At 39.8% G+C, this 24,233-nt stretch overlaps 2 protein-coding genes across 2 annotated transcripts; both read right to left on the reverse strand.

Annotated features, from left to right (window-relative positions):
* Positions 1-2,976: 2,976 nt before the first annotated feature.
* Positions 2,977-4,858, reverse strand: LOC137297344 (uncharacterized). Its single transcript, XM_067829352.1, has 3 exons — positions 4,579-4,858; positions 3,690-3,881; positions 2,977-3,185 (listed from the first exon to the last, which is right to left on the reverse strand). The coding sequence occupies exons 1-3, from the start codon at positions 4,856-4,858 to the stop codon at positions 2,977-2,979; spliced, it is 681 nt and encodes a 226-aa protein (XP_067685453.1).
* Positions 4,859-16,648: 11,790 nt separating this feature from the next.
* Positions 16,649-23,664, reverse strand: LOC137296177 (C-type lectin 37Db-like). Its single transcript, XM_067827890.1, has 3 exons — positions 23,382-23,664; positions 18,955-19,146; positions 16,649-16,857 (listed from the first exon to the last, which is right to left on the reverse strand). Exons 1-3 carry the CDS (start codon positions 23,662-23,664, stop codon positions 16,649-16,651), a joined length of 684 nt encoding a protein of 227 aa, XP_067683991.1.
* Positions 23,665-24,233: the final 569 nt, after the last annotated feature.

Raw genomic sequence — 24,233 nt, forward strand, 5'->3', positions numbered from 1 at the left:
CCATATATTCGCATCATCCGCAGAGTTAGTTACATTCGGTCTGTACTGACGTATTAAATCAATGCCATGTTTTAAAATATTGGTAAGATGCCTTCAAAACACCATCACACTCATTAAAGTTCCTTTTGTAGGACGGTCATACGTGTATTTGCACGAACACGCAGCCTCTGTAGCCAAACGTTTAAATAAATTCAATTACCAAATTATATTTATTAAATGCCTAGACTACCTTTAATAATGTGCAGTGATATTTCTTGAAGGGACGTGTTTTTAGATCCTTGAAATTAAAAGAAGGTAGAAATGACCAGGTATCTACTGTTTTGTCAGTGTCTTCCGCGCAAGTAGTTGGACGTGTATAGTCGGAATGTAATCATGTTATCTCTCTGGAAACACCTGATGCAGAGAGAGAGACTTATACATTCGACCTTGCGTCTTCGACGTTCGCCTTGAACTTGCTTATCTTATTCCGTAAATCCAGTATCAATCCCTTGGGAAATTGTCGACGTTGATTTTGCACCTGTGTAATCATTCAGTGACTATCCTTTTAACCATGTTCATGTTATTGTATTTTTTGTTAAGAATTAACAACTCACAAATAAAGCATAATGCCAAAAAAGTGAGTGAGTGAGTTTAGTTTTACGCCGCATTCAGCAATATTCCGGCTATATGGCGGCGGTCTGTATATAATCGAATCTGGACCAGACGATCCAGTGATCAACAACATGAGCATCGATCTGCGCAATTGGGAACCGATGACATGTGTGAACCAAGTCAGCGAGCCTGACCACCCGATCCCGTTAGTCGCCTCTTACGACAAGCTGTGTCGCCTTTTATGACAAGCATGGGTTGCTGAAGGCCTATTCTACCCCGGGAGCTTCGCGGGTCATGCCCCCCCCCCCCCAAAAAAAAAATAAATAAATAAAAAATAAAACCCACCACCACCAACAGCAACAACCCCCCCTCCCCCAAGAAAAAAACAACAAAAAAACAAACAAACAAAAAAACAACAAAACTCCCAAACAAACAAACAAACGAACGAACACACACACACACACACACAAACAAAAAACCAAAAAACAACAACAGCAAACAAACAAACAAGAAACAAAAACAAACAAACCCATAATAATTATTCGAAGTTAACTGTTATTAGCTAAATATATACCGAACAGAGGGCAGCGCTGATAAAAGCATCATCGATTAGTCAACATTTACCAAATTTCAAATTTCAGGTGTTCAATATGACTTCCCAGTTTTCTGCTGTGTCATTACCGCTTTTAAATCAATATTGTCACGTTAAAACGTTTATAAAAATAATTTCGAGTGTGACTAATGAAATAAAGTTGACGGGAAGTTATATTTTAACCGTATATATTGACTGAAAAAACATTTTTTAACCAAAATTGTGCATCAATTCGATTTTTTTATTGCGTTCAATATCGCGTTAAACTTCTACAGTATTCAGTGAAAACATACTTCAGACGCATTAGGTAAAAATGTGAATTACAATATGGAAACAGAATCAGAATGTAAAAGCTGTGAATATAACATTTATTGAACTTGGTTTAGGTATTCTTCTCGCAGCAATACATTTGTCTAGGGAAAATATGTCTTTAAGCCGTTTTGAAAGTATGTATATTTCCGGACTGATGAAAGTATGGATGTCGTTACAACCAAAACAAACAAATATACATATATGAAAGGATTTAAATTTACTTAGGCTACACACTAATGCCCTTCTAGATTCGTTGATAATTTCCTCTCGGAATAGATAATTTCATGAAGAAATCCTCACTGCAAATCTAACAGTGTAACCTGAGGTTGATTCTAAAGTTCATATCAATGGACACCGAGTACATTTTCAATTTACAGTAACAATCAGAAATCGATTGCCATATTTTCATAAACTGTAATATTACATGTATTTTATATTAAGTGATTTTGTTAAGTGAAGTTAGATAAGAACATTTACGCAATCCCTGTAATGGTGCGATCATGCTTTCTTCATTGTTGCTTTGAAAATCCTAAAGTGCTATAGCAAAGGATGTGAAAAACACGCAGAAGAGCACCAATATCAAAACAAAAGGGAAAGAGAATGTGGAGGCCGTTTTCGACTACTTTTCTGTGTTTGAGATTACGTTTTGTCTTCCATAGTAAAAATCTTGCATTGTTGGGTGAGCTAAGGTGTGGGTGCCAAAATGTTTCGCAAAAGAGATAGAGGAGATGCGACGAAAACCCCTGTATTAGCCTACTGCATCAGTAGTATGTATCATGCTTATTGGAAGTTGCTAAATAAGCCAAAATTCTTGGGACGAGATGATGCTGACTATGTCATTGGGCTCAAACTACCCAATGCATGGAACCACCTTATCCTCAGTGACTAACCTTTATCCAAACATCTTTACTTGTAACTCGTTAAGCTAATCAATACAAACCTGTACGCCAATCAATTGAAGCCTGTACATAAGTTGAGGCCTGTACATCAATCAATCGAAGCCTGTACATCAATTAATAGAAACCTGTATATCTTGTTACCCATTGTTATCAGTCTACTGTTATGTGTATATATACTACAAACCTTTAGTTTTACCCTCACTTCACCTGAAGAAGAGACTAGGAACTGTCTCGAAACGTTGTGACCTTGTATAATAAAGAAGTTGAACCATAAAGCATTTTTAGTTTGATTCCACCAACTTCCAAATGCCTTTGAAACAACAAATGTCATTAACATCACCTCATGTCACTGTCAACCTCCCCTAGAATAAAGCTGAACGTAGCGTACACCGATACACTTTCACACGCTGCGACAGTAAATCCATCTTCTTAAACGAACCAGATACAGTAATAAACAACACTATTTAAACAAAAAATGAGTAAAAATACTACGTCCCATCGGCAATATTTCCACCATATCGTGACGACAGAAAGTCATGTTAACAGAGTCTGTCTCACATCCGAACAACGCCTACCGACACATTACATGAAATATTCGCACAGAATGTAGTCACAGTAATGACAGGTTGTATCCATCAGACCATCGTTGTCCATAGCGAGGCAGTCCTGTCCCAGCGTTTCCCCGTTTGGCTGACCTGGAGCCCAGTCAATGGGCGGCATGGGCCTTGCAGTCCCTTCCTCCCAGTAGGCCCACTCTCCAGTGCTGGGGTTCCTGTCGCCTCGGATATAGGCTGAAAGGTAGGAAACGTTGGGTATCAGAATAGAGGACTTTATATATATTTTATCTATTTTGACAAGAAAATAAAGTAAAGACAAATACTAAAATCAACAAACGAACCAACAAATGACCCAACAACAATATAAAACCAAAAATACCCGAAGAACAAACAATACCTCCCCTCTCCCAATCCAACCCTCCACCAACGTGACTGGTCCAGAGCAGCAAAACGGAAGCCCTCATTTTCACATTTGAGACCAGCCGACTTCATTATGGCGAAGAAGTCGATTGGGTTGCTGTTCTGTTCCACAAACTGCGTGTACACACGATGCAATGGCTTCTCAGAAAGGTTCTCCACAAAGTACCGACTCAGGGCAGACCTTCTGAAGGACTTCACCTGGTTTTCTCCCTTCGCTTTGCCGTCCAGCAGTACATCACCATCAACAAAATCAACCTAAAATAGTAGAGGTCCAACAATCTTGGCACGCTTAAAATAGCGGAAAATGCCCCTACTTACTACAATCGCCAGCAGGTATCAGGAGCTTGAAGAAGTCTTGCTTTTCCTGAGTGTCAATCTTCATTAGATCAGAACCTCCTTCTTGCACACATACATCCTTGTCTGCTGGACTGTTTGAGAAGACGCGCTTGTAACAGACTTGGAGAGTTACTTCATAGTTGAAATCACTTCCAATCTGACAACCTCGATAATCTAAATGAAGAAATAATGAGATTGCATTAAAGGTTTATTTTAGTTTGAGCTTCAATCAATGTTCATGAAGACATATTCCCATATGTCATATGAGAGGGTATGAAAGTCCAGTCTCATTCAAAATATTTTTGTATCTACCATCGGTTTCATAGAAGACTGTGTTTTCATTTAATGTGGAGTTAAATGTGGCTATAATCGCCAACTTCTGAAAGGATGGTGTAAATCCATTTGGGGTCCATACAGGTAGTCAATGTACTACAAGTCTCCATGGTCCGTAGTGTGGTTATCTATTTTCAGTTGCAGGAGATCTTTTCATCTGTTTGTGTATTGTTTTGTTCTTTATAGTGATAACCTATATGATAACACGCAGGTTTCAAAGCAAATCTGTGCTATTCTGGTAGTTTTACTCTTCTTTGATGCCAAGGTCATATTTCTGAATTTATTTATGTCTAACGAATAAATTGTTCTCGTCACGACATGGATGAAATATTGTCGATGTGGCGGTTGACATTAACTCACTCATTCAACAAGAATAAATAATAAGGATCGCCTTCGGCTTCTGTGCCAAGAAACACAAGAGTAAGTACATACATTGCGTTGCGAATAATTTCCCTCCCATCCCTCCCCAACTTGGTATATGTTTATTGTAAATAAAAAAACCCTTAAAAATATTCTGAGAATTGCAACGTGAACTCACCGGGTCCGGGAATAAAAGGAATAGTTCCATTGCAGTCTGGATTCCTTTTGAAGTTGTATATCAGTAACTCAACATCAGGTGAAGCCATGAGATTCGCCTCAATATATCCCTCGTATAAATAACACGTAAGATTATGGGTGAACGCTATAGCCTCACACGTGGACTGGCGGACACATGCGTAGGTACAGTCACGTACACTGTCCACTTTCACAACCGTCATATAACTGGTGGGGAGGGTGTTCATTAGAACCAGATCGAACACCATCATAACGCTAGCCATGTTAACCGTGAAATGTCTGTTCCTAGTGTGTTATTGATTAAAAGAAACTTAAACTTTCAATTTAATGCAGATAGTTTCTGCGTCAAGTGAAAATATTGGCTCCGACTTCTGACTCACGTGAGCAGTAGATAACACGTATTTTAAAAGCTCTGAAAATACGGCTAAATGTGTATCGGATTCTCAGTCCCCTGTACCAGATGCCAATTATAACATTATAACCTTGGCAACTTCTGGTAATACCTTTGTGGTCACAATATGAATTTATCACACTCTCACTAATTAATTCCTACTGAAACTATCAAAATTATTCCATTGTGCACACGCAGAAACTAGTCCAATCTAATCCGTGTCAGAATTGAATGATTTGTACTTTTAATGATACTGATTTTCCTTGTGGGCACTCTTGACAGTTTGAAGACATTTTCTGTTCAAATATTGCATCCACAGATTATGACTAATTGCCTTTTATCAAACAAGCAGTTAATTTGCATGCTTCTTTTTAATCTAGTTTTACAAAAAAATCCACCTCAGCTCCAAATCAGGCCACGTAACTTGCTTCAATCACTGTAACAGTACGTGTCCTTTGTTGCAATTCGTTACATCACAAGCTAACTTTGCGTTGACTAAAGTCTGTTATTATTTACTCGCTTGTATGAATAAAACCCTATGAAACCACAGGCGTGTCTGTCGAATTGATTCTGTTTGTCATCAAAGGTCAAATAGCAGTGGAAATGACATACGTTGACGAATGGGTGCTCTACATGACAGCAGTGGAAATGACATACGTTGACGAATGGGTGCTCTACATGACGAATGGGTGCTCTACATAATAGCAGTGGAAATGTCGTACGTTGACGAATGGGTGCTCTACATGACAGCAGTGGAAATGACATACGTTGACGAATGGGTGCTCTACATGACAGCAGAGGAAATGACGTACGTTGACGAATGGGTGCTCTACATGACAGCAGTGGAAATGACATACGTTGACGAATGGGTGCTCTACATGACGAATGGGTGCTCTACATAATAGCAGTGGAAATGTCGTACGTTGACGAATGGGTGCTCTACATGACAGCAGTGGAAATGACATACGTTGACGAATGGGTGCTCTACACAGTGATGCAGGTCATTCCGATTTTACGAAACGAGTGTTGTTTGCCGAGTGATGTCACATAGTCGTCTTCTAAAAGGTCCTGTTGAAACCTCGTCTATGCTTTAAATATGTCTATTTGCTTGAGTAATTATCGGCTTTCATCTTTACTGAACTTTATCAACAGCGCATGTATTTTGTTTCAGTAGATTACATCCGTGTGGATGGACCAATGTATATGAGGAAGTCATTGATAATAGTAGTTTTGAATAAGTCTTAAGCTATAAAATCTTCATGAAGGTGTTCTTTTTTCCATTCGTAAATGTATAATTTTGCTAAACATTTTAGATAGTAGACAGAAGGCCCAACTGTCAGTAACCGTTGCGTAAGTTGCACCACAGAGGGCCACATCCTGCAGTGTTAGGCGACGACGGCTACGTTAATATTTCAGTTACGCCATTATAGCAAGACGAACGGCGGAACATTGGCATTTGATCATAACAAGGTCAAATATACGCTCTCTTCACGCGCCTTCACTCTATCCCTTCTAATTTTCTGTCTCACTGATAACATACTCCAAACCGTATTACACCACGTCAACACTGCTAAAACGTTCTCCTGTAAAAGAGAACGATTATGATTTTGATGCCAAACATAAACAGACGTATACAACCCTGCAATACGACCAGATAACATTTGTTTCTTACAGCCCCAAACGGTTCTGCTATTCCAAATAACTCATTTTGTTTTCCACATTCGACTCATCCGGAGGGAATTCTGTGGAAGTATTGAGTCAGATTCAAAACACATAAGCATCAAAGAGTACTGAGCGTAGTTAATGTTGCCGGGGTTATCAAGTACAACTCACTAATGTTTACATTTCCAATATAGCATTGTTAATCTTCAGAAGAAATCGATTCTTTCAAAATATGCAAACACTAAACTTCTTGACAATTGGTTTGACTTGCTGAAGTCGATCATCTGTTAAGTTTAAATACATATATATATACACACATGTTGTTTGCATAATAAGCAAAATTCAGTCGAAATCGATTTTCAGTTTGATCAAAGTGCTTTGCAACATTTGAATGTATATGGTTACGCATCACTGCGAATGTGGTATACGGCCGTCTAGAAGTGTCAGCAGAACATTGGTGACACGCATGACACATGTACAGTGTACGTCTATTTTGTTCAACGTACGCCCGGTTTTGTATCATGACCACATGGTACTGAGGAGACTATACATAGTGATACTCACGTTATAGCTTCCTTAGTCTGTTCCCAATCTAGGTATCATAATCTCCAATATGGTCACCTGGCTTCAGTTTGCTGGTGATCTGTTATTAGCTTTTTATATCGTATGAGGCGACCAACGGGATCGGGTGGTCAGGCCCGCTGACTTGGTTGACACATGTCATCGTGTCCCAGTTGTGTAGATCGATGCTCATGTTGTTGATCACTAGATTGTCTGACCCAGGCTCGATTATTTACAAATCGCCACCATATAGCTGGAATATTGCTGAGTGCGGCGTAAAACTGAACTCACTCATTCAGCTACTCAGCTACACGTAAGTAGTCTAAATCCTGTTACATGTTAAACCAATGATGGAGTTTTGCAGTTGTTTTAATGAGATTCATTGTCTATATGACATTCACTGAGGGGCAGTGGAGTGCTATATTACAACTACATTTAGACTGACAGATGTGAATTAGGCTACAAGGAGCTTATACCAGAATATTTTACCTAGTAAGCGAGTATCGTAGGATTTTCTGGCATCGTTTTCTTTCGGTATATAATGGGAGTTAACTGATGACTCTCATCTAAAATATCTCAAGTGACCAGAAAACCAACAGTTTGTTCGTGTGTCAGTGCGTATGTGTATGATGATGATATTGTTATATCCTGCCAATGTTTGCAATGTTGATGCCATGATTGCAGGTCGGTACTGAGAGGTGAGTATTGCCAGCACTGTCACTATAAACAATACTCACTCATTACCTTCGAAGTTGGACTGTCACCGTTATACCCCTGTAGGGCTTTGCATTAATTTGTAAATTTTATTGCTTTTTATAAGAATTTTGATAATAACAAGTTTGTTGTTTGTCACATAATTCCTTTAGGGACCGGCTTCCAGTTAGCTATGGATTTGCAACTTGGGAACAAACTTATATTAATATTCATGACTCTTTTTCAACACGAAGACAAAGGACTGAAACTTCAAACATTTGACTCATCCTGTGCCTATAAGCTGGTAAAGCCCAGACACCCAGAGATGGTGAATTATTTTCCCTGTATGTCAGAATAACGGATATTAATTGAGTGTAAATAATTCTATGATTGCTTACTTCAGTGACAAGTAATACCAACATCCTTTGAAGTATAAACGGTGTGTGATTAAAACATTGTGGTTGTATTGAAGGTATTTGTGGTGAAGTATATTTTCAACAGAAACTAGTTTTGTGTGATTCATACTCAAGAGACACGGGTCTGTGCTTTTCTGCTCTCAGAGGCGGTTGGCTAGCCCAGTTGTTAAAGCGTTCGCCCGTCACGCCGAAGACCCGGCTTCGATTCGCTGCATAAGTACAACGTAAGAAGACTATTGCAGGTGTCTCCGATATTGTAATATTGAGGGAATATTACTATGATCCGTTAGCTCTGAGAAATCTAGAAAAAAAGCAGAAGCACACTCTATCATTCTGGTTACTTCGCATTATACTTGCAACAATATGAATAGTTTGCTTTGTTTGAATTTCCAAGGGTATTGCAGATATTGATAGCTCCATTTCTGTCTTTAATCAGTTTCTTAATGTTAAGGTTAATAATCTGCCGCGACTATGGTATAAGAAATCCCCTATGAACCAGCAAACTACAACACTGACAAGTCTAAAATATTCAATATTGTGTATTGAGCAGACAAAAGCAAGGTACAACGATTCACAAGAGAGGTTTCTAGTACAATGCAACTGAGCCAAACCTAAAATAATGGGTCAGTAATATAATATCAACTCACCAAAGTGTTGGTTTCTCAGTGAGAAACAATTCTACTAACTTTCACAGTGAGTCGTCTTGAATGCAGGTAGGCCGAATGATATAGATAGACAGATATAGGATATTTATATAGCGCACATTTCCACGCAGTAGTGCATGCTCAAGGCGCTCGTATTTTCCCCTCGATTACTGAATGTCAATCGCAACAGCACATCGTATTTCAATCTCAGCTCCCTGGGCAGTATACGACTCTTGCTGCCACTAGGCGTACCGAGTTTATTGTGACTTTCTCATCCTAAGTTGACATCTGGGTGGACTGGGACACATAGTCACAGCACGTTGTCCAAGTTTACTGCACGTTGCTGTACCCGTAACTAGGTGTATGTACTAGGTGTATCAAACTTTTTCAGCATTTCTTGACATACCGTGGTATGGTACGGCACTTCTTACACATTCCCATTCTTTTACTTGCAGTGATAGAATATTTTCTGACCACATATCTGTGCCCCCCCCCACCCCCCCTCCCCCATACACACAACTGCAACACCGTCCCCGACCCACCCCAACCCCTTCCCCCCTTCAATGACTGTATGTAACTTTGAATTTGGTTGAGGTATAGCGTTCCATTCTTGGTGGGGGCTTGTTCTAATGATTCAATATCCAATAATGTCCAAAAAAGCTCTCGGGGTTTGAAATCTGAACCTTTGGTGGGCCAAAACAAAGCTGCTACCCTCTCTTGAAGCCAACAGGACATGCACGATGTTGTCTACCATTGCCCTTCATGAAGACTGGCCATGTATTCAGAGGATGGTCACTGGTTAAAGTGTTCGCTCGTCACGCCGAAGACCCGGGCTCGATTCCCGGCATGGATACAATGTGTGAAGCCCACTCTCGGTGTCCCCCGCCGTGATATTGCTGGAATATTGCTAAAAGCAGTGTAAAACATAAATAGTGTTACAGTGTACATTGGTATATTAGTATAAATAGTAATACTATACAGTGTACTTAAATGCTGATTCAAAGGCCCAAATAGAATACTGCTGTTCATGTAACTGGATAAGTGCTATGCTCGTGACATCTCTTTGACAGGATTATCTCAAGCCGCAAAGTAATGGTTTTCGATTATTCCCATTCCAAATGACATACCTGGAATGTTACTGAATTCGAAGTAAATGTAAGCGGCAAAACATTTCCAGAACCATAAAAAAACAACTTTTCGAAAAGTCCGTATTTCATTTCAATAATATCATAAGCTTATACATGTGAATCTTCTTCAACCAGTGATAACGCCAGATAACTAAGGGGCATAACGCAAGTCAAAACAGCTACACCGAAATTGCCACCAATGCCTCGAAGTCTGATATATCGCTCGGTCTTTCATCCTGCAAGTAGAATCTCCAAGATCATATGGAAAGAACTCACCTGACAACAACATCCAATAGCCGTAAAACATATCAAAGCATTTAGGAACGCCCAGCTTATGGAACGTCTACCACCCCAAAGTGATTCCTTTAGCCTCACTCTTCGTGACATATCAGACAATCCACGCGCAGACACAGTCAAAGCGGTCTACTGGCAGACAGGGAATTGAGCGGAAGGGAAGCGTCCACTCCACAATCAGTACCATATAACATATTTGTAATCGTGCTCAGAGTAATACATTGGTATCTCACGTCATGAGTATGCACTACACTATCATTCTGTTCTCCTGGGGCGAGAACAAGTTACAAAACTATGTCATCCTAACTTACCAAGGTACACAAGACCAATCACATCCTTTGAAGCCGGGATGCCTTTCTACGTCCACCCAACAACCTCACTACCACCCTCCACTAACCTACCGTAACTAAAGCGTGTGGTCCGGGATGAGTTTCCTCTCCGTTAAAATACCGGCGTCACATATGGCAATGCTTTCTGCATGACTCCCATCAAGGACAGTCAACTATCAAATAGTTCATGTGGTGATGCATACATAAGTGCTCCTGGAGGCCGTGCCAGACAATCTCTTCTTTGGACACCAACTTTCACACGAACAGGGGAATTCAAACTTAGATTCTCGTCTTTTTTGTTCCAATGACAACACGAATCAAATGCTGAAAACAGCTTTCACCAATTCAGTCAAACACTAATTATATGAACAGACAAGTTTGTTGTTTAATGCCACCCAATATTGGATCCAGCTGGATCGTGGCGATCTGTAAATAATTAAATCTGGATCAGACAACTAGCTGATCAACAGCAGGAGCATCAATCTACCCAACTGGGGTACGATAATGACGATTACTACCCGTTATTTGACATTTACGACAAACATGGGTTCTTAGAAACCAGTTCGAACCCAGATCTCCAGAGAAACACATTTCACATTTTGGGTAAACTACTGCATTTACATAAACAATTATGAAAATCATCTACAACTCAAGAAACTACACGTAATGTCACCATGGAGCAGGTATTTATAAATACTGCACTGTAAACTTACCAGCTCCTGGTACCGACGTGCCAGCTCCACCCCATTCTATACTGCTCTGACATCAATTTGAAAACAAATCAATACCAAACATTGAAGGGTGTTTGGTCTATATGTTACAGCGTTACATGTGTAATGTATGATGTACAGGGCGCGATAGTGTGTTGGTTCCAAGGATTGAATACAGTCGAGTAAACTGCCCACTCCTATAACAGTCCTGTAATCGATAGCTCTGATACAAGATCATTAGCCATCTAAACAGTTCAGCCTGTGCTCTCATACCCTTACTGTAACTCGCCAACACTGGAATGTTCGTTAGTTCATCTCATCACCAATGGTACATATTTGCTCAATCTGATATTTGTACCCATTAAACGTTATATTTTAACTGCATCTCCTGGCAACCAGTAAACGATGTAATGATTACATTTCTGATGAAGTACAGTTTGGTTTCGTGAAGAGGAGGTGCTTGTTTGAAGTGACACTCTGATTTTATGGACACTGTCTTGAAATCGTTTCATCAAGTACAGTACACGCTCAAATACCAACTCCAGCAATGGTCATTTGTATGGCTACGTTTATTCTCCAGTTTTAGAAGTACTGTAGACGAATATCTTTTCTCTAATCATAGACTGTTTCTATTGGTGCAATTATGAATATATATTTGAAGAGCTTAACCATTTGTAAGTTTATGAAATAAGAAAGCTTCAAAGAGTACCGAGCGTGCAACTCGCACACACATAAATTCAATATTTAATGATTTTACCCATATTTCTACAAAGGAGGAATAGTAACACATATTTACATTCCTTTATTTGACTCCATATTTACACTAACAGCTATCCAACCGATTTGTCCCGAAAATAAACGAGTGGCCATAGAAGTAGAGCAGAGTGATAAACGCTGATGCCATAAAAATTGTACACAACGCTCCGATTTCTCGAAACAAGCTTAAGTCTGAATTTTGTTTTTACTCAAATTTTCGAAAATGCAGGAAAATACATTTTCCGGAATGGACTGAAATCGATATTAAACTCAAACATAGTAGACAATTTGAGTTTTGTTTATAGATTACTTAAGGTGCATGGGCTTTTTCTATTTTAGAAATGCAGGTGAATTAAAATTCAACAGTTGTCAAATTTTGAGTAAAAACTTGAATAGAGATGTGTTGATGATGATTTTAAAGGGGTTGTTCTCGGAAGGTAGGCGAATGAGAGAAATTGTACACATGTACAATGGGGGTTCATTGATCTTATGCATGACATGGGGAGCGGTAGGGGGTCACTTACTTTGTTCACAAACGTGTTTGGGTGGGTGGATGTGTGGGTCCTTAACATTGTACATCCTACTACATCAGAAATCATCATCACCCCTTAGCCGTAAATTACGAAGGGTACCTACGTATTAGTGCTTTGAATATTGAGGTGGCCTAACTGCAGATTAGATAGCTCTTATTTCAGGTTTTATTCGATTACTTGCCAAACGACGGCCAGACCTGTTATTGTGTTTACGTTTAGCTAGATATACTGCAAGAAGAAACAATGCTACTACAACCATAGATAAAAACAAAAACAAACCAACAAACAAACGTTGAATGATCTCTAAGATGTAGCTGTAAAATTGGGACTAAATTGTCAATCTCACGTCTGGGTTGACCTCTGCAGTAATGGACGCCATTTTCAGAAAGAAACGCCTTAGCAATAGATCACCAATGTATTCATACCAAGGTTTATGTATTTTACAAGGTCCAATGGCGGTTTAAATTTCAACCCTAACATGGTCACTTATATAATTAGAACAGGCACATTCGTGCTTCCGCCATCACGTGGGAGGAAGTACGTTATGAACGTTTGTAGCGCAACAATTCATATGAGAGAAGCTTCATCACCAAGCTCTGATGCCTTGTGTTGGTGATTTTAGAACTTCTCCAGTTTGTACATAGAGGGTGAGGAGCCTTCCCTCGAACGACGGCGTCTAAAATATCTCTCCGTTTTTTGTTGGCTACAGAGTCATGTCTTCTACAGCACGTTATTCATTTGTCATTTGGATACTGAGTGAAAACCGCTTCCATAATATACTACATAGTATACAAAAAAGAAACGCATAGACGAGAAATTTGTTGCGAAAATGTATTTTCAAACATGTATAACACGCCCACAATTAGACTTTAGTGCATGCAGTCTTACATCAGTTTAGAAGAAGGTAATCTCGAGCATACATTCTTTCTATGACGATGTTCCGTGTCGCAGAGTCAAGACGTGACGTAATGAATTGATCTTGAAACCCCTTCAAGATGAATGCCAATTGCTTTGAGTAATCTGGATATTTATTGCCAGACAGTGAATGCTCTTTGCTGCACAATTTCAAATGGAAGGTGATTTCTGTTGCGTTGTGGCAATGACAGTTGTGTAAAATCATGTTATCAACACTTACGTTGCATATTTTGACGATTGTCTGAACACAACAGGTAACTGATAGATATTGATGTGTTTTATGTGTTTCTTTTCTTGGAATATACTGCCCTGATGATCTCCTATTCGCCTTGTGTTTCTCTATATTTCGTGGCTTATCAATTTCCCCGGTCCAGCAAATTGGTAAACGCAAAGCATCATAATCTCCAGGTTTAGTGCTGCCGTGTGATGTAACTGTCGCGGGTTACTCTGACAGTGTGGGTTTACTGACAAAGTGTAGTAAATGCTATAGAACACACTGTGTGTTGACACATGTGACCACGTCCTGTATGGCATGTGCTCCGGCTTTCCTAACTTATAAACATTAATTAATCACGAATGGGCGTATGCAAAATTCTTTATTACAAGGAACGTGTCCCACTCTGTATTATGTACCCAGAGCAATGTAACAATAAGAGTGGCTATATAAATAAATATATATAAAACAAGTGATTTCTTCTGGTACATCAGCAGCAGATATATAAGATATATCTTTGCTTGTTAATACTTCTTTATAAAAACAATGTATTTCGCTACACAACGGCTCATCACATACACACAATTATTGTCTGTCTTTGATTATGTAACTCAGTGAACACAGTATCTATATGTACATACAACATGATAACTAGACAAATAATACTTATAACAGACGGAGTGAGTGAGTGAGTGGTTTGTGTGTTCCATATCAGAGAACGCTATATTCAATATTCCTAAATCGATTTCGGAAAACACCGAAGTAAAACATCGTGCCACTCTACCTAGTCAAACCAATTAACATTTGCTCTCTTGTACAATGCAGTCCCGAGTGCCGCTACTAATGGTGGCAATGTCTCCGCTGGCAATGAGAAAGTGAGTGAGTATGATTCTACACCGCTTGTAGGAATATTTCAGCAGTATCACGGTGGTTCACACCAGAAATAGACACTACACACTGTAACCATGCTGGGCATCGACCCCGGATCTTCGGCATGACGAGCGAACGCATCACCCACATGGCTACCCCACCGTCGGTCCGTTGGCAATCATTTTCGACCAGGAGGTTAATTTCCACATTTACCATCTTGTTAATAGCACCGTCACCGTAAACAGCTATTATCGTAGCTATGGTAAACAGTGACTAAGACGCGGTTGAGCAGCGTGGCGGTTGAAACGCCATGGCGAGGATCCGGGTTCGATTCCCTACATGGGTACAATGTGTGAAGCCTGGTGTCCCCCACTCTGATATTGCTGGAATGTTGCTAAAGGCGGTGTAAAGCTAAGCTCATGCACCTGGTCTTCTTCTCTCACTAACTCTGAGTATTCATTTCTGTTTCTAGCTAGCTATTTAATGCCAACTGGTACATAATAACAAATTCAAAATGACATTAATTGTCAGAGACGTTATTTGAATTAGTTCAGTGGCAGTGTATCGACATTTCTAAAACCAGTCGCCGCTACGAGACAACATGTAATGGTGATTTTGAAGAGACAGATTTGCATCCATGCAATGCAAGTATGCAGCAATTTGGACTGAAATATTACCCCTACATATGTCGATCTTGCATGGTGGTACGTATGGTGAAAATGTTGTTGTTTTGATATTGTTCATTCAAGAAATTATTGTAAGCGCACTTGGTGAAAAGTGTCTCCCTAACACACCAGGGGCAAACCCACGAAATGTGACAGGTAATATTATCAATATGACTGGCTGCTCACTGGGTGAACAGAAGCAATTTTGAACAAAATTACTTAGATAAGGAGAGACCACGGGTATTACATATGCTTCGTTGTTGGGTAGGTCTGACGTCCCAGAAACTCTCAGGGGTCAAACTGCCAAACACGATCACAGACATCGGTATTTAATCTGTACGTGTTTCGATGTTAATTTTACTTCCACAGTGGAACGGAGAAGATTGTCTAATGGGAAAAGAAGGGAAACTATGGCTGTGCATAAGTCTGGTCGGGAACTGAATGTAGTCTACACAGCTGTCAATTGCGTGGGCAGTATTTCCACTTTGTGCTGGATCCAGTTGTAGTTCCACATATTGATAACCAACCTTTAACTACAGTATCTGTATTTATGGATGTCAACGTTATACTACACTGTTCTCGTGTAGTGACAGTTTTCATTCAGAATAAGCATTGATTCATCTTAGTGGTCCGCCATGAGTCACGACCTCAGGCCCGCAGCACATTAGGACTTTATTGTCTCTATTTAAGCATGTGTGCAACGTGTTCAAACTTTGCTTGGATTGGACGCAGCTTTGCACTATGAATGGCGACAGTTTCCGTTGCACAGGATACGACGACCGACGTAAGGTGCAAGTAGGGTGTACAGATAGTTATCAAGACTCGTGGAGGGTACACTAGATACTGACTGCACAACGTTCCCAAGCTACAAATAAACGGCTTGTCTTATCACATAAGGTCATACTCCTTTCTCTACCTCCATACATGTAACAAATGGTATTTTGAGCCTAACTAGATGATTTTTGTATTCTGTCATATCCATTATTCAAACGTTGAAGGAAAGTATCGTTTTTGTGTTTTCCTGTGATCTGTAAGATCATTACAGATAAGCATATAGCTTTATTCTGCAGACCGCTGATGTCAGTCAGCTTTACAGCTTTGTAAAAACATACAGCTTTGTAAAAATACCCGGAGAGCTTAATCCTTTTCAAGGTGCACATGCAGCTATAGATGGTTACTTTGCCAATTCCTTCGGAACAATTACGTTTTATGTAGCCAATTTTAATCCACAATGCTCGTCCTACAACACGTTGGAAACGTACATGCATCCCTGTTACAGATGATATTCGCAGAAAAAATAATACCAGTGATTACAGGGTGCATCATGTTGACCCGTGCTGTCCAAGGCCATGCAGTCTTGTCCCCGGGTAGCCCCGTTTGGCTGACCCGGTGACCAGTCGATAAAGGGCATAGGTCGTGTGGTCCCCTCCTCCCAGTACGCCCACTCTCCAGTAGCCGGGATCCGGTCTCCGCGGATGTAGGCTGAAATGGTAGAAAACTGAATCAACAAATTTAGGGTTGTGATTTTAAATTGTATAATTTTTTATAGCTCTGTTCTGATACGTGTCATTCCTAATTACGAATAATTCTGCATATTAGTACAATTATAAACACTGTAAGGTAAATAAATAATACTTTGCCAGTATTCATGTGGTCACTTTCTGGTCAAATACCAACGAATTCGTGGGTTCTTTCAAGTGCACATGGTTGTGTACTATGCACTAGGGGTTGTGACAACACTGAAAGAGTCTGCACACAAAGTTGACTGCAAGGTTTTTACACCTTGTGGTGACACCTGACATGTGGTATCGATCTCGGCACCTTCAAGCTCAATGGATCACTAGCCTGGCGCCTTAGACCGTTCATCCATCATGTTCGAGATCTCCTCACCTGTTTCATAAAGAGGTTGGTTTTAAGCAATATTCAAGCAATATCACTGAGGGGAAAAACCAGGAATGGACTTTACACATGGTAACCATGTGGGGAATCGAACTCAGTGACGAACACTTTAACCACTGGGCTACCACGCCGATTCCATAAAGATTCAGACACAAAACACACGAGCTTTCCAACCATCTCTTTAAATCGAGCAATAGTCTAGCAGCTACAGCCTCCGGTGTTGACATTTCTGAAGAACAATCGATAAACACGATTAGAAAGAGCCACATACGACTGTTGCTCCAAGAGCGTCTGATCAATTTTATAAAGTAACAAGGACGTCAGTACAGCTTTCACATAGTTTAGACATGATGGTTTGTAGCGTTGTGACGATGTATAGTTTACATCGTCTTGTGAACTATACAAACATTTTGGAAATGACTTCAAAAGACATAAATCAGTGAGAAAAAATATTGCGATTGTATTGAAATAGTTGGTCGCAACAGACTATTGCTATCGCAGGAGATGCTTCTCCGTCAAGTGTCACTCCGAAAAGCTAGTGACAAACACGACATCAGATGCAACTCCCTATACGTTCCCGTTCTATTTGCAAGTTGAACAATTGACTAGGTTTTGCGTGTGTGGATGAATACGTTCAACTTATTGTGAACACCTAGTGTCATCGATATTTTTTTGGTGATTTATAAACGCAAGCTCATGAACTAGCATACATCGTGCAATCCATCCCTAGATTTCTTACTGAATGTTTATTCCCTTTTTTCTTTCAGTAAATGACAGTCGGTGGTCATCGTCAGATACAGATGACCAGTTCATACCTTTGATGTACAATTAGTGTTATAATCTTCAATAACACGTAGGTAATTAATGTTAAAATAACAATATTATCCTGATAAAATCACTTAGTACATCGTATAAATAAAACCATCCAGCAATGGTTACCAAAACAATGGAAATTAAAGCTTGTTTCGAAAACAGGAACGAATATTTTTGTTTGAATGGTAAATTTGCAAAAATATCGATTCATCATCACAAACTGGTTTCCACAGGAGACATCACTCGACATTTCCAAAGAGGCACCAGTGCAATACAAATCTACTACAAAGCTTTGTAGCCAGCAGTCACGTGTTCATTTCCTTTGTCTGTGGGTTTAAAGGAGATATATAAAAAGTAATTTCGCTGCCACTGGTGTGGTAACTGTTTCAGTTTGCTAAGGACGAGTAGAAATATGTTTTATGGGGAAAAAAACAACTTGAAAAAACCCAACAAATCACAATCCTGTGAAATTCAAATAAAAGCTCAGTGTCACTTTTGTAGTCACCCGATGACTTCAAATTGTTGCCGACCCGTGAAGTTCCGGGGTAGAATAGGCCTTCAGCAACCCATGCATGCCATGAAAGGCGACTATGCTTGTCGTAAGAGGCGACCAAAGGGATCGGGTGGTGAGGCTCTCCGACTTGGTTGACACATGTCATCAGTTCCCAGTTGCGCAGATTGATGTTCATCCTATTGATCACTGGATTGTCTGGCCCAGACTCGATTATTTAGCTGGAATTTTTCTGAGTGCGGCGTAAAACTCAACTCACTCATTCAAATTGTTCTCGATGATTCGGAAAATAATAGCTCACGCACTCTATCAATCTAAATGTACAGGATGGGTGAAACATAAAATGTTATAATTACTATATTCGATTCCAGGAACCAGAGGTCCGAAGAAGTCCTGCTTTTCCTGTGAGTCAACCGTCAGAAGATCAGAACCTCCTTCCTGGATACAGGTGTCCTTGCCTGATCGATTGGTTGAGTAGAGGCGTTTGTAACAGACATTAAAGGTGAGTTCATAACTGTAACCGTTGCTCATAGGACAGATCCGAAATGCTAGAAACAAACAAATTTGATAATGCTTAGACACAGGTTTCAAATCTGAAATAAATGTGTTGTAATGACATACTATGCAGCATCATATATAATAGTATTTACAGTATCTGCTTAACCTAGATCTAAGAAATCGTCGTCAGCAACACATGCTTTCTATAAGAGGAGACGAGCGGGATTAGGTATTCAGGCTTGTGATTTGATATTTGTAAGAGGAGACGAGCGGGATTAGGTATTCAGGCTTGTGATTTGATATTTGTAAGAAGAGACGAGCGGGATTAGGTATTCAGGCTTGTGATTTGATATTTGTAAGAAGAGACGAGCGGGATTAGGTATTCCGGCTTGTGATTTGATATTTGTAAGAAGAGACGAGCGGGATTAGGTATTCAGGCTTGTGATTTGATATTTGTAAGAAGAGACGAGCGGGATTAGGTATTCAGGCTTGTGATTTGATATTTGTAAGAAGAGACGAGCGGGATTAGGTATTCCGGCTTGTGATTTGATATTTGTAAGAAGAGACGAGCGGGATTAGGTATTCCGGCTTGTGATTTGATATTTGTAAGAAGAGACGAGCGGGATTAGGTATTCCGGCTTGTGATTTGATATTTGTAAGAAGAGACGAGCGGGATTAGGTATTCAGGCTTGTGATTTGATATTTGTAAGAAGAGACGAGCGGGATTAGGTATTCAGGCTTGTGATTTGATATTTGTAAGAAGAGACGAGCGGGATTAGGTATTCCGGCTTGTGATTTGATATTTGTAAGAAGAGACGAGCGGGATTAGGTATTCAGGCTTGTGATTTGATATTTGTAAGAAGAGACGAGCGGGATTAGGTATTCAGGCTTGTGATTTGATATTTGTAAGAAGAGACGAGCGGGATTAGGTATTCCGGCTTGTGATTTGATATTTGTAAGAAGAGACGAGCGGGATTAGGTATTCCGGCTTGTGATTTGATATTTGTAAGAAGAGACGAGCGGGATTAGGTATTCCGGCTTGTGATTTGATATTTGTAAGAAGAGACGAGCGGGATTAGGTATTCCGGCTTGTGATTTGATATTTGTAAGAAGAGACGAGCGGGATTAGGTATTCAGGCTTGTGATTTGATATTTGTAAGAAGAGACGAGCGGGATTAGGTATTCAGGCTTGTGATTTGATATTTGTAAGAAGAGACGAGCGGGATTAGGTATTCAGGCTTGTGATTTGATATTTGTAAGAAGAGGAGACGAGCGGGATTAGGTATTCAGGCTTGTGATTTGATATTTGTAAGAAGAGACGAGCGGGATTAGGTATTCCGGCTTGTGATTTGATATTTGTAAGAAGAGACGAGCGGGATTAGGTATTCAGGCTTGTGATTTGATATTTGTAAGAAGAGGAGACGAGCGGGATTAGGTATTCAGGCTTGTGATTTGATATTTGTAAGAAGAGACGAGCGGGATTAGGTATTCCGGCTTGTGATTTGATATTTGTAAGAAGAGACGAGCGGGATTAGGTATTCCGGCTTGTGATTTGATATTTGTAAGAAGAGACGAGCGGGATTAGGTATTCCGGCTTGTGATTTGATATTTGTAAGAAGAGACGAGCGGGATTAGGTATTCAGGCTTGTGATTTGATATTTGTAAGAAGAGACGAGCGGGATTAGGTATTCAGGCTTGTGATTTGATATTTGTAAGAAGAGACGAGCGGGATTAGGTATTCCGGCTTGTGATTTGATATTTGTAAGAAGAGACGAGTGGGATTAGGTATTCCGGCTTGTGATTTGATATTTGTAAGAAGAGACGAGCGGGATTAGGTATTCCGGCTTGTGATTTGATATTTGTAAGAAGAGACGAGCGGGATCAGGTATTCCGGCTTGTGATTTGATATTTGTAAGAAGAGACGAGCGGGATCAGGTATTCAGGCTTGTGATTTGATATTTGTAAGAAGAGACGAGCGGGATTAGGTATTCCGGCTTGTGATTTGATATTTGTAAGAAGAGACGAGCGGGATTAGGTATTCAGGCTTGTGATTTGATATTTGTAAGAAGAGACGAGCGGGATTAGGTATTCCGGCTTGTGATTTGATATTTGTAAGAAGAGACGAGCGGGATTAGGTATTCAGGCTTGTGATTTGATATTTGTAAGAAGAGACGAGCGGGATTAGGTATTCAGGCTTGTGATTTGATATTTGTAAGAAGAGACGAGCGGGATTAGGTATTCCGGCTTGTGATTTGATATTTGTAAGAAGAGACGAGCGGGATTAGGTATTCAGGCTTGTGATTTGATATTTGTAAGAAGAGACGAGCGGGATTAGGTATTCCGGCTTGTGATTTGATATTTGTCAGCGTATCCTTTTAGCAGAGATCGATGTTCTTCATATCAGTCACTGGATTGTTTGGTCCAAACTCGATTGCATAGAGACTGCCGTGATTCATCTGAAATATTGCTGAGTTGCGCGAAACAACAGACACGGGCCCGTTCTTTCATTCTTTAACATAGTACTGAAGGCGTTTAGCTGTGGTTTCAGTCAAGGGAACAACTTGGATCTGCTTTATACTCAACACAAAAAGAAAGTATACCTTTCATAATTGGCATTTTCATTGATGTCTTCTGTTTAGTGTATGTTTCATTTTTTTCAAAACAACACTACAAAGCACATACGACGAGTAAAACATGCATCGGTTTGGTCCGGAGTAGGAAAAATACGAGAAAGCAACGAAAACATGTCAAATACCATACCCGGCATGTTCAGTGAACAGTTTGAGGGAACAAATGTGCACAAGTGAAAATAAAATAGCCTTACAAATACGGGAATTATGCTAAAAGGTGTTATGGGTCTTTCATAGAAATCTAACGTTAAGAAGTGCTATTGTTTGGGTTTTTTTTCAAAATCAACGGAAAAGGGCTGTTGGACATAAATCTGACACTAAAAATGAGCTATTGGTTTTTTGTTTTCGAAATTAACGTAAAACGGCTGTTGGACAGAAATCTGACACTAAAAAACCAGTGCCATTGTGATTTGTTTCAAAGTCAACGCGAAAATGCTGTTGGATATAAATCCGACACTGAAAATGCGTTATTGTTTATTTTTGAAAGAGCTGTTAGATACGAATCTGATATTAAAAAGGTGCCATGTCTTGTTTTCAAAATCGACGTGAAAGGACTGTTGGACAGGAATCTGAAACTAGTGGAGGTGCCATGATTGTTTCATGAATCTACGTAAAGAGGCTGCTAGTATATTGTTAGCATGCATCTCTGTGCAGATGGACAGATTTCATCGTTGCAAAAGCAGCCATCGTGCCAGTGGTACATGTTCGAACTTTCCAGGGAGTATTTGTTTGATGGCACGTCGTTTTGACTGTCATTACGTAAACTGAACGCTGATTATTTCGTTGAATATATCGAATAAGAAAATCTAGAGTATACTGTATACATTGGCATTTCCAGTGCAGTAGATCACAGTCAATGGTTAATAGTTCTTTTTGTCTTCACCAGCTAATGCTTGTCGCAAGAGGCGACTAACTGTATCGAGTGGTCAGGCTCGCTGATTTCGTTGACACATGTTTCCGGTTGTGTAGATCGATGATCACTGGATTGCTTAGACCAGACTCGATTATTTACAGACCGTTGCCATATGACTGTAATATTGTTGAGTGCGACGTTAAACAACAAAAGAAAGAATAGTTTCGTTGAGTTTTGTTACAAGCACGGACATAACTTTCTTACCAAGGTACAGCCTTCATGTATTCAAGAAATATATATAGTTTACTGAAAGAATTTGACCTGTTATTGCAACAACTGATTACCAGATAAGTGATGGAGTACTAGATAATGTGTCATTGTTCAAAAATATTACACAGTCATGGAACAGGCATAACGAAACGACAAGTATTACTGTTTCATGGAGCAGTACAATTGATGAGTACAACTGAAATATATGGTTATTTTTAACCATTTATCAGTTTATACATGTAGTGCGGCTCGGTTAATCAGGGCCCCTTTCCACAAAACAAGAGCAGGCCTACGACCGTCGTACGTCTATGTTAAAGTATTATGGAAATATACGATAACCCTAGCACAAATGTACAGTGGAACACTCTCAGTTGTTAGAATTATACACACGCATACGCATGCACACATAGACTATCAGCAAAGTAGACACACATGTATGGTACAAAACATAAGACGTTTTACTCGTAAAAGCAATATAGATTTCATAGTTTCTTTTCTGACCAGCAATATATAAATTGTACAGTAAACTCACCAGGTCCAGGAATGGATCCTATAGGTCCAGTGCACTGAATACCTCTGTTCAAGTTGTATTTCAACATTTCCATATCCACCAGAGCGGATGGATCCGACTGGAAGGTGTCCTGGTAGACATAACAAATCAAATACAGGACACTAAAGGCTATGGCTTCACACGCTGCCTGCCGCATACACGCATGGGTGCAGTCCGCTAAACTACCAACTTTCATCACAGTTATGAAGTTAGTAGGAAGGGTGTTAATCTGTACCAGGTGAAACGTCATTTCAGCTGTTGCCATGTTTAACGTGAAGTGTCAGTTCTGTATACAGCGAATCAAATATAAGATTATCCTTCCTTAAGCATCGTCATGATGAGATCGATGTTCCGCAACTGCCCCGTGAAGCACCCAGTCAACTGATTATTTGATTTATGAACACCGTAGCACAAGCGACTCACGGAGCGACTTCTAAACACTGCATTGATTTCAGATCTATATTGTCAAGAACAGCTTTACTTTAGCGGGGCGATATTCTAAAACCACCGATCCGCGTGTCGAGGATAGATAAACAAATATTTTGGTAGATTTGCCATCTCTTGAAGGCAATCACTCCACGTGTGCTTCAGACTCAATGCATCAGTCTTCATGTACAAAATGTTATGGACACCATTGTATGTCGAGATGTAGTCAATAAAGTGTTTTAGGAGCTCTGTAAGTTAATATTCTGTTTGATCTGTAGTAAGTGGGATAAAATATCATTTCTTAGATTTGTATACAATTCCGTTTTACAATGACGGTGCAGTTACAGAGGATAGAGGGCCTGTAAGTAGGCAGCCAGACCAAGGTTTAGAGCTTACGGTGACAAAAGA

This window comes from Haliotis asinina, chromosome 9 (genome assembly GCF_037392515.1).
Source record: "Haliotis asinina isolate JCU_RB_2024 chromosome 9, JCU_Hal_asi_v2, whole genome shotgun sequence".
NCBI classification, from domain to species: domain Eukaryota; kingdom Metazoa; phylum Mollusca; class Gastropoda; order Lepetellida; family Haliotidae; genus Haliotis; species Haliotis asinina.

Coding starts and splice junctions, on each gene's coding strand:
- LOC137297344 (XM_067829352.1), bottom strand. CDS start 4,858: ATGGCTAGCGTTATGATGGTGTTCGATCTGGTTCTAATGAACACCCTC. Junction 3,882..4,578: donor TCCTTTTATTCCCGGACCCG/GTGAGTTCACGT, acceptor TTCTTCATTTAG/ATTATCGAGGTTGTCAGATT. Junction 3,186..3,689: donor GATACCTGCTGGCGATTGTA/GTAAGTAGGGGC, acceptor CCTACCTTTCAG/CCTATATCCGAGGCGACAGG.
- LOC137296177 (XM_067827890.1), bottom strand. CDS start 23,664: ATGGCAACAGCTGAAATGACGTTTCACCTGGTACAGATTAACACCCTT. Junction 19,147..23,381: donor AGGATCCATTCCTGGACCTG/GTGAGTTTACTG, acceptor GTTTGTTTCTAG/CATTTCGGATCTGTCCTATG. Junction 16,858..18,954: donor GGTTCCTGGAATCGAATATA/GTAATTATAACA, acceptor CTACCATTTCAG/CCTACATCCGCGGAGACCGG.